The following is a 12,114-nucleotide window of genomic DNA, read 5'->3' on the forward strand; positions in this document are numbered from 1 at the left end:
TATCTGTCCTTAATATTTGTATTTTGGAACGAATTTCCGTCATCCCTTGTCAAATTTGGTTTGGAGACAAACCAAACGGCGTTGTGCCATCTTCAGTGTCATTTTTCGTTCTGCATATTTTTTGTTGGTTGCTCGTATTTATACACCTCGTTAACTACCTCTTTCTTTTGTTAAGTACGTCTTTTTAGTTTTGCAGTGTTTGCGGTGCTCAATAGGTAGATGAATTGTTTTGGCTCGTTTTTGACGGTAGGTAGAAGTCCGTGATTTTTACCCCCTTTGTTTTTGCAGTCGGTGTATTCCCTTCCATATCTGTCCTTAATATTTTCTTGTTGTCATTTTTCTTCTCGTACAGTAGTTTTAGAGGTTCAAACAGTACGTCCGATACAGTATTTATTTGCTCATTTATTACTTGTCCTTTGAAGGTCTTCTGTTTATATATTTCCATATTTTCTAATATACTCAATCTTTGTCCTTTATGTTGTACACGGAGAAGTTCTGTTGTTTGTCCAATCTTCATTGGTGTGCATTTATTTTTGATCATGTGATTCGCGTAGTTCGATTCTATTGCAGCCTCTGGTTTCCTTTTATTTTACAGCCGGTTTCACCAGCAATTTAAATGTCAATTCCATATCAAATTCAAAAAATTAAAATTATTTTTCACTTGAATTGCTTTCGTGAAATTCGCTGTTAATTAGGTTAAATTTAAAATGTTTTTTTTTTGCCAGTTTTCATATAAATTTCAATTTAAAAAAACATTCACTTCTTTAATAACGATATCGCTCGAGATGTATAATGAGCTTGTCAATCAGTTTATTTTAATTTAAATTATTTTACTTACTTTAAACATAATTCAATTTAATTTAAGCAAATTTTTCTTTGATATATTTAGTATGGTCTAAGCACAAGACTCTCACTCAACATCTTTGCAAAATGCAGATCTAAACTGTAATCCAATGTGTAATATTTTCGCTTAAGCGCCTCTTGCGCAAACAAATTGGACGTACACACATATGCGGGGGCACGCAATGGCCCAAAGTTCAAGCAGGTAAAGTTTGTTAGCCACACAAAACTATTTGAAGCGCCACTGCCTATCCGTATTCAGGCAGTTTCGCTTGATTGCTTTCGCCTCTGCCAACGAATGCAGAAATGCATTTTTTCGCGTTGCCGACAACTTTTCCCTTTGAGTGCAATGAAGTTATTCGCATGCATTAAATCGCGGGCAATTTTTGATAAAATCACCAGCGAAGTTTTGAAGTTATAACTACGCGCAAATGAACGGTTAAAATCGGCTTGAGCGTGTGGGTATACATACGTACAAATGTGTGTGAAATACTTGCCTGAAAAGTTTAATAGCAATTGAACTTGGGCATGTTGGAAATTTTCAAACTCTCAATTACGCTCATTTACAGATTTCCGCGAACGTGGGTGTACATACTTATATATACATGTGCTATGTTATTTCGTTCAGGTTAAAAACTTATGCACTCGTGTTGGTACTGCTTGAAATCAGATTGTGAAGCCATTACCATAACTCGTTTGACTTGTTGTGACATTTTCGTGGCATTTTATTTCTAAACTCGAAATTCCGTAAAAAATCAGCAGGCGGCTGTGTAAAGTCGCACACAGTGTTGTACTAATATTTTCTATTAGCAACGTTTTAAACAGAAAATTGTATAAAATTTACTAGGTTATTTCGGACTAAAAGCTTTTAAATATTAGTAAGGTAGGTAGGTAGGAGTGAAGCGTAACATGTAGCTGTAGCTATGAAAGCACTATCCGATTGAATGAGTTCCTAAGGGTTGTAATTATTTGCGAGCAAAGCTCTATAAACCTGAGTCGCCTAAAGGCTAAGCAACTTTGAAAAAAGTGTTTAGGTGATTTTAGCTCATTCCTCTAAATAGCAACGACATATCATATTAGATGTGATATTTAGCCTCAATGCGCATAAATATAAAATAGGGTCCTGACAACGATCTCTTGACCGTCTTCGGTCCATTCATGGATAAAGGAAATTTTGCAGTTGAACTTGTACTGCTCTTATTCCAGCGATACCTCCCATATATGTTAAAATACTGATGATGCATACTTCTGAAAGCATTTGCCCAGAATACTGAGATGAGGTATTTTATCAATGCCACGTTACTGAGTTAGATTTGGAGATATGTACTGAAAAGCGGACTTGACATCTTCCGTAAATTTACATGTTCACAGGGTGTAACCATGTAAGAATTTTATGCTTAACCGTGCAGGATTATAGTTTTATAAGAGACCCGTGCCTTAAGCTGAAATTGCGAACAGAGTCACAGGTCCATAGGAAGGGGTGAAATTTCAACTACTAAATTTGACCCAAAAAACAAAAAGGTAAGCTAAATAAAAGCTATTAAAAATGCATTGTAATATATCATAAAATGTACCGTACGTTTTTGGCTAAACTGTAGATATTTCAGCTTCAATAATTCAAGAGGTGATACGTTGTGTAATGTATATGTAAAATTGAAATTTTTACACATGCAGTTCTCAATTGCCATATAAAAAAAATTTCTTAAGTTTAGTTCTGAATGGTTTACTATTTTATATAGTTTTACATCGCTATTTCGCACCAAGTATTCGTTTCTTCCTCTTCTTCTTCAAATTTATTTTTTAATCTCTCATTCTCTCACTTTTATGATGTCACACCCGGTTGCTTTCTTCTCGATTGGCGAGATCTTGTATTCTATCAATCTGGCATCTAACTGCTTTATTTCTTTCAAATATTTTACTTAACTATCAAATATGATCTACAGCGTTAGTTTTAATTTTAAACTTGTATGAAATATGCAACTAATGAGATCCACATTGAAATCATATGTGACTTATGTATATACGTATATGCACACTACAAACAGCAACTTAAAAATTCGCATTTTTATATACATAAGCACATACATAATTATTTATCACAGTACTTGACTTTTTTTGGCCACAAATTCTTGAAAACAAATTCCGAAACGTCTGATTGTCTGTCGGTGCCACACTGAGCGTTTCCACTTCATTACACTCCACTTCACTGGTTCTTTCACTGCGAGCTAGTACTTATTGACTTGAAGCTATTACTTACTCACTTACTTGCCACGCTTGCAACTTAAGACAGCTGCCACGTCTTTGATTGAACTTAATTAAAATTCAGCAATGCAGAAAAGAACAGTAACAAGTAAGAAAGTCTAAGTTCGGGCGGAGCCGAACATTAAATACCCGGCGCAAGTATTAAATATATGTTTTCCACCTTTCCGAAAGCTACCGCTACATGATAAGCCGGGGTGTATACATTTTAAGTAAATTAGCGTCCTTAAATTTCGAAATATTGAAATTTCAAGCATATCTGAAATTTACCGTTATATGAAAAGCGGCCTCAATTTTAGTCCGATTTCAACAATTTTCAACGGTTTGCTTTTATGTGGCAAGCACAATAACCATACCGAGCTTGGTACAAATTGCTAGAACGGTTAGCGAGATACATATATGTGATCACAAGTGGGCGGTGCCACGCCCATTTTCCAAAATTTTACCATAAACATATTTCTTGGTAAAGAATTGTTGCAAGCATCAATTTTGAATAAATTAGCGTTAATAGTTATTGATTTATCGAAGATTTTGTATTTCTCTAAATTACCGTTATATGGGACGTGGGCGTGGTTATTGTCCGATTTTAGAAATATTCGGCCAGTTGGTATGCTGTACCAGGACCAACAACTGTGCCAAGTTTGGAAGAAATTGGTGTAGCGGTTACCAAGATATACACATGTAACCATAAGTGGGCGTGGCTACGCCCATTTGCCAAAATTTTGTAATATTCTTATTTTTCGTCTAAAACTCATTGCAAACATCAATTTTGAGTGAATTATCTTCAGTAGTTACTAAAATATCGCAGTTTTCGTTTTTCTGAAAATTACCGTTATATGGGAGGTAGGCGTGGTTATTGTCCGATTTTTTAAATTTTCAGCCATTTAGTATGCTTTACTAAGGCCAACAACTGTGCCAAGTTTGGAAGAAATTGGTGCAGCGGTTACCAAGATATACACATGTAACCATAAGTGGGCGTGGCTACGCCCATTTTCCAAAAATTTATAATATTCATGTTTTCCGTCTGAAACTCATTGTAAGTATCAATTTTGAGTAAATTATCTTCAGTAGTTACTAAAATATCGCAGTTTTCGTATTTCTTAAAATTACCGTTATATGGGAGGTAGGCGTGGTTATTATCCGATTTCGCCCATTTTCAATACCATCCGTCCCACGCCCAAAAGAAGTTCACGTACCAAGTTTCGTTAAGATATCTCAATTTTTACTCGAGTTATCGTGTGCACAGACGGACGGACGGACGGACGGACGGACGGACGGACAGACAGTCACCGCTTAATCGATTTCTCTTTTCATTCTGATCATTTATGTATACATTTGTCTATATCTATCTCGATTCGTTTTGCCTGTTACAAACAACCGTTATGTGAACAAAGTTATAATACCCTTGTGCACAAGTGCGCTCGGGTATAAAAATAAAGAGTTGTTGTGCTAATTGCAGGTTGAGATTTCTGAGAAGTTGTTGCGATTGAAGACAGCGAAAAGGCTGCGATGTGGAGTAAATAATTAAGTTATAATAAATGCGAAACAATTAGGTATGTACTGTCTAAGGTGTTGCACGAAATGATTTTGCAATAGAAGTGAGAAAAAGTTTAATGTATAATGCAAGGCCTGAGGCCCAATTTAAGCATTCCCAGATCTCAGCGCAATGCGATCAAATATCTTTGTTAAACCAGGCGGGCTTAGATTTACGCTTCATATAGTACGCGTTGAGCGGCATAGCGGTGCTTGCTCTATTAAGCGTCGTTGTAAATTACAGAGCACTATTTTTGAATTCAAGATAATTGTAATATATAAGTATGTCTGAATCGGCTTTCATTTGTGCTTTAGTATGCATTTTTCTGTACGGATCGAAGTTTATATACTTACTGGTGTTTAACTAAAAAATTAGTCGAAAAAATATACTTATCGGCTTTACAAAATAGCAATATTTTTTTTTTTTTGAAATAGTATATTAGCATACAACTCGCCTACAATCTAACTCTACTATTTCACTACATTCAGTGACAAAGTACTACATACGAGTACTCAGCCAGCCTTGTAGAGCCTTCATAAGCGTTCATATGCAAACTAATGCTTTAATTATTTTATTTTTGAAAATGAGAGTAATGGTCTATGTAAATACATAACCATACAAAGTATATGTGTATGTTATCGTAAAGGAAAAATCATATCTGCCATGTCGGTGGACATTTAATTACCTCAATCACTCTGCTAAATGGTTATATATTTAATAAATTACAAGCTGTCAACATGTGTTGGTATTTATGACTACAGCTCACTAGCCCCTACAAACATATGCCTTCCTTTAATTTTTATATGTAAATTTACAGGAATTTGCTGGTGTGAAAAAGAGAGTTATTTATGTTTCAGTGGCATAACAAATTACTTGAATTAATATGTACATACGTATATATATATATGTAGGTCTGCGCACAGGCAAGTAAAAACTCAACAAATTAACAAGAAAATTATTTAAATTTTTGCTTGAATTTGTATGCAATTTCACGTGTGCGTTAGCACTATATTTACGCACAACTCATTTATGTGCAAACACAATATTTTATAAAATTAATTTGCAATATTTATATCCACTGCCGCCAGTGACGTTCTACGACTACAGGGCGTATACGCTACTTAATGGCTTGTAGGCGTGAAAATGAATGCTCTTCAAATATATACCTATGTATGTAAATATGTGTACACACATGTGTGCGCACTAGACTGTACCAACTTACAGGCAAAAAAAAGATCGATGTACACTTTCGAGCATATTTGTAAGGCAATTTTGAAAAAAAAAATCTTATTTTCTGAATATACATACATAGATCTACTGGAATAGTCGAAACACTTTTTTAGCAAAAGTTTAATGACAGCATAAATTTAGTGACATTAGGTTGGTACGTAGCGATCCCTTATGTTTGTCCAAAAAATTCGAAATACTTCCTTTTCTAAGGTTTAAGGATTTTTGGAGAGCTTTAATTTACTAATATTAGGGTGGTACGTCAGGGTGATATGAACTGAGGTCTACTAGGTATCTTAGAACGAGCAATTCCATCCGCTAGACGAAAACATCGCTATATCATACTTTAAGATCCGATCGTGAATGCCGAAGATAGGACGAAATATATAAAAAGGCGACGCCTTATGTTCGGCTAAAAAATTTTAACTGCATTCTAAACGAAATACTTCCTCAGCAAAAGTTTATTAAATTGGGAAATTCTGGCTAAGATATTAAAAAATCGTTCGTAAGACAAATGAAAGACAGAAAGCAAGATAGTTCGAAAGACTTTTATTGTTCCAGCACAAAAGTCCTAGAAAAACGCTCTCTCATTCACCACTCGTAGTGAAATGCTATTCTGAGAGAAGTATCATTTAGCTCCAACATTCGCAATGGCCGAATGGTGAAAGCACAGGCGTGCCAATCGAGACGTCCGAGTTCGAGTCCTGCAGCAGTGGAACTTTTTTCCTTTCCTTTTATTTTAACTATTTACGTTTTTTTCCTTTTTTACTTTCACGTTTCAGATTTTTTATTTTTAAGGAGGATATACATATATATTTTTTAAATTAATTTAATTTTTAGATACTTTTTTATGTTTTTTTTTTTAATTTCATTTTCTTTAATGGTTTGATTGTTATGGGTTTAAAAATAATACTTTTTATTTTCATTTAATTTTGGGATACTTAATTAAATTTTTTTTTTAACTATTATTTTTTTTTTTATAATTTTTTAGCTAAATTTTCTTATAGTTTTTTGATTTTATTGGGTCAAAGAGATTTTTTTTAGTTTCATTTATTTTTAGAAATTTATTTTTCCATTTTTAAATTTAATTTGTTATTTTTTTGTTAATTTCATTTTCTTTTAATTTTTAGAACATATTGTGTAAAAAAGAAAAAATATATGTATGTTTTTTATTTCAATTAATTTACAAGATCTTATTCAATATTTTAAATTGTTTTTTGCCTTTTTTAAATAAAAATATTTTTAAACTTTTTTAATTTTTAAGCACTGTTTCCTTCGTTTTTGGTATAGTTTTTCTAATCAAATATTCTTTTACCTTTTAATTTTTGTTGGTTTAAAAAGATTAATTTAATAAGCTGAAAGAATGTTGCCACAATTTCCCTGCTAATTAAATGAAATTAGGGTGGCACGTTAGTGTCATATGAACTGAGATCTGGCGTGTAAATACTAGAACTGAGTACTTGAGATCAAGTAACTTTGGAACAAAAAAAAATTATCCTCGAGACAATCAGGGGATTTTTTTCGTAATTGCCTCAAAAAAATACTTTGGATTTTTTTTCTAGTACGGTCTAGTGCACATCCATGCATGTGCGGCTATACTTATGTATGTTATATATGGATGTATGTGTACATACGTGTACTCATAAAATATGCGCTTAATTACAAGCCCAGCCGTGTTAGTTATTAATGAGGTTTGAAAAGGTTTATCATTTGACTTTTTTCAAGCGCTCAATACAGATTTTGCCATATTTCATTTTCCACTCGTCACTCTTCGTTCTTCCTTTTTCTCTCTGCCCACTTCACATTTTACATTTCACTTTTCAAAAGCTTCAGTCAGGCACTCACGCTGGCGGCAGGCCATGTTTTACGTAGCGTTAATTTATTTTCACCGCATAGTTAGTAACATAGTTTGCTCACACTCTTGTGGTGCTCAAACGAGTTGCCGCTTCATTGGCAGTACACACTTCAGCGTATGTATTTCGTATTTTGTTGCCCTCCCTACGTCCACCTCCAACCATAATGCGTTAGATACGTGTACTTGTTTACCCTCATTTCTGAGTTTTTATTACTTCAAGTGGCTAAACCGTATTTGCTTAAAACAGCTGCACTTTTCAACTTGTATGTATCAGCACACATTTCCCTCCACCCTCTTAATTCAATGAATTATCATTCATATGTATCGGAGTATATGCGCCATCGGGCAAATCACCTTTTTCGCCAGTTAACGTTGTACACTATTTTGCTGCTATTTCGCGGGTTACACGCAAATTTAATTAGAAGCTCAGTCAATGCAAATAACTAGTTATGTCGCAAACTTACTTGTAAATTGAAAAAAGTTTCCAAAGCTGCAAGAGTGTGTGGACGGCTTGAGGGTAACTTTCGTGCAGACATCGTTATATAATTAATTTAAAAGTTGTTCGTCTATAAAATGCTTGAAAGCTTAGAGGCTGCTTATGTAATGGGCTAGAAATTAGTTAATTGAATAGAACAAGATTTCTCTATGTATTGAAATTAATATGGAAAAGGTGTGTATAAAGATATGTTAAACCAAAAATTTGTTTTCACCCATGACTATGATAAAAGTAGCCAAATTGCAGTGAAATAGGCACTTCAGTACTGTAAGCAAAACACCAGGCTTCATAAGATGCTCAAAAGGGTCGGCGCTTTTCGCCGTGTGTGAGTTTTATTTATTAATTAAGATTTCCCTCGCATAAGTTTACCTCGTTTTATGATAGAAAATTAGGTTGTCGGTCTCACAGCCTTGAACTTTTACATAGAAATTGGCTTACATCTAGGTAAGGGCTGGTGACACATTTAGGACTTAGCAAAAACAAAAAAAAATACTGGCTACTAGATTTTCTTGCAAAATCATTACATGCGAGTCACAGCTTTCGAAGTGACCACATTCGCAATGTAAAGTTGAATAAAAAAGTCTAAAAAACCAACAGAACCAAATCAACAATGCTTAGAATTTTTGTCCGTTTGTTTGTCTGTTTGTATGTTTGTCACTCGAAAACTGATGCATGATGTCTGACTTAAAATATGGAAAAAATATAAAAAATCTGGGAGCTGCCACCTATTTGAAAATCTAAGTTTAAGCAAATTGGTTGATAACGTAAATATTGCAATATAGTATCAAACTGAAGAGGTTTAGGTTCTCAAGTGTCAAGTTTTGTTAAAATTCCTTAAATATTAAGTTGATGGCCTCCAAACTACGGAACAAGCAAGAGTGCTATAAGTCGTAGGGGATCTGCATAACTTGCTACCATACGGAGGTTGTAACTGATGGTTACCATTGACCACAGCGTCCACCCAAACATTTTTTGATTGAAAATATTTTGTGTTATTAAAGTCCTCTTGGTCTTCCTCTCTCAGTGAGTAAATTATCGAATAGCTAAAGAACAAAATACCACTCAGATATGAAAAATGACACTGAAGATGGTAGAACGCCGAAGATACCAGTCTCCAAACTGATATTGACATGGGATGACGTCTGACGCCGTGGGCAGGCCATGACATGAGGACAGAATTCTAAGGAACTTTCTCTCGAAGAACAATTTGGGAACTAAAGTCTGAGGAACTTTCTGACAGAGAATGAAACGGAAAAAAATCGTCTCTGAACTATTCGAGAAGGACAAAATTTTTGTCATAGCATTCCATTAGCTTGCAAAGTTTAAATCTTAAAATTAATCAAATAAGTGTACATATAAGTCAACGAACTTAATACACGACCTTTTCTTGAATAGAAAATTGAAACATTGTTCCAAAAAGGACCACTCACCCTAATGATTAACGATGTGAAAGTTGAAATAATCCAGCTTTCCTCTGGCTTAGAATTACCAATCGTGGTTCTCATTGAAACGATTTTTCATCCCAACACGCAGACCCTTCTCATTTTTAACGCTAGTTTCTCAAAACTATTGTACTCGTTTTGTTCTCCAGCAATACTGTCTCCAGACTTTGGTTCGTATTTAATTCTTCCTGAAAACGTTTTCTATAATTTCGGTCTTATTTTGTTCTCTTTGGAAAGGTTCCCGAAAACTTCGTTCTAATTTTGTACTTTTAAGAACATTTTCCGAGATATTTGTTCGCATTTTGTTCTTTACAGAAACGTTCCCAGTTTTTTTTTTCTCATTTTTCCCCCTGAAAACTGACTGCTATACTTTTGTCCCAGTTTTTTTTTTTTGTGGGAACGTTTTTGACACTAAATTTTGTTCTCAGGCAGAACTAAACCAGAATTGGAACGCGTTTTCGATTCTAAACTTGAGGCCGGCCTATGAAGGAATGTTAACAGTACAGAAATTATCGAATATATTTTCTAGCTGTTGCCATTCTCAATCACCACCGGTGGTAATGAGGAAGCAGTAAAATGCTTTAGCAGCTGAGACTGCTTAATTTTTTCTGGTGGCTGTCGTTGTCGAGTTACTAAAGGTGCGCACTACCATTCGGTAGGTCCAGGGTTTGATGTCTAGTCCGCGCAACATTCAAAAAAGTTTTTTTTTTTTAAATAATGAATGAATGAATTCCTGCTTGGACAACACTTCTCATAAAATTCCTGCTGGCTGCTTTCAAAAATTTAGATATTTTTTAGTATAGTTTGTCAGTCAGTTGTTTATTTAAAAATTCCCAAAACATTTCAATATTTTATTCACTTCCCTGCCAACCTGTCAGATTTTTTTTTATTATTGTTTTCTTTAATATAAATTTTATTCAAAAGATATTTGAATTCCAGCTAAAACAAACAAACAAAAATTTTAATCAATTTTCAATTAAAATTCTGTTAAATATTTGGCCTCTTTTGGAAAAAAGTGAAATTTTCTTGTACCAAACGCATTTTGCAGTAAACCAATCAGCATTAATTCATTTAGAAAATCAGCCACACGCAGCGCGCGTCATCTGCAGAATGTTCCATCCAGTATTACTCAGAGTTTAGAGTGCATCAATTTGGTTAAGAGCAGAATGCGCACATCGAACACCCGTGAACGCCGGCATGAGTATATGGCACATCGGCTGCGCGTGCAAAATGCCAAGAGTGTGGTGAACAGCCAACCACCAAGCCGTGTTGTGAATCAGCCACGACGCGAAATGAGTTTTACCGAGATGATGAACTCAGTGCGCACAGCCATTCAATGCAGCAGCAACAAGCGCACCTTCACCAATGCGCCGGCCTCGACGACACCATCGGCCACGGGCACCATCTGGACTGTGGCCACAACTGCCTCCAACACATCACCACGACGGCAAGCCAAATCGCACATCAAGTCAACGAATAGCAATGCGCTGACCAACGTAAGCCACGACAAATCGGCGATGCTGCTCTACGACTACAACTCGTGTGGATTGATTGGTTGCTGTGGCACGTGTGGTGGCGCTGGCGATCGACGGCACTGCATGGTCACCTGCGCGCATATGCACGAAAAGTTAAAACGCAAGCTGAGCGCCAATAAGGGTGACGGCGATAAATGCCGAGTTTCGTGTAGCAGCATGCCAACATTTCACGCCAATGTGGGCTTTAATAGCAATATCGGATTTGCTCCTTCCATCAACACAAACAATGTTGAGCCCGCGCCGCGAAATAGTTCAGAAAATAACAAAAAAGTCGCGCCGCAGCCAAATACTGCTGAGCAACGCGCTGCCTATCAGCATGCACGTCTCTCAATGCCCTTGCGCTCATTCTGGCACCGCATCAAACGCAAAGAGTGGAATGATGACACGCGTATATCTACGCCAAAACCCAAGCGCTGCTCTTCGGAAACATCAAAGAACCAAAGCAAGCGCAGTGCGCGGCATTTGGGTTTGCCTGAAGAACCGCAAGATAACGGCAGCAGTCCAGCATATAAACGTGCTTCCAGCGCCATGCAAGACGATGGCTCACGTAGAGGTATCCCACCGCATGTGCTGAAGCATTATCAGGCTATTACTGTCAGCACCGACGAGTCAATGCTGCGTCGTCTACTGCGCCCGCGCGTCTTTTTCGATCTGGAGGTGAAAGGCATAAGGCCGCTCGGTCGAATCGTTATACAGCTCTTTACGGAGGCCTGCCCCGAGGTGGTGCTGGAATTCGTGCGCATGTGCACTATGGAGGGTGGTGAGCGCATGCGCTTTACGCGTCTATTTCCAATGCTGTGGCTGGAGGGTGAACTGGCGCTGACCGACAAAAAGACGCTAACGGCGCACAACATCGAGCATGACATGAATGTGCTGGATCATGGCAGTGGAGCGGGTGTGCTTTCGTTTCCCAGCCGATATGTACG

The 12,114-nt window shown here is 36.3% G+C and overlaps 1 protein-coding gene across 1 annotated transcript in view; it reads left to right on the forward strand.

Moving 5' to 3' along the window:
* LOC118745087 overlaps nt 1-12,114 on the forward strand; it is a 31,563-nt gene that overhangs the window by 16,790 nt on the left and 2,659 nt on the right. The window contains exon 3 of the mRNA XM_036478625.1: nt 10,702-12,109. Coding sequence (XP_036334518.1) covers nt 10,702-12,109 — 1,408 coding nt within the window. The remainder of the gene's footprint in view (nt 1-10,701; nt 12,110-12,114) is intronic.

This window comes from Rhagoletis pomonella, unplaced genomic scaffold, assembly GCF_013731165.1.
Source record: "Rhagoletis pomonella isolate Grant_MI unplaced genomic scaffold, Rhpom_1.0 Rhpom_scaffold_00008, whole genome shotgun sequence".
Classification (NCBI taxonomy): Eukaryota; Metazoa; Arthropoda; class Insecta; order Diptera; family Tephritidae; genus Rhagoletis; species Rhagoletis pomonella.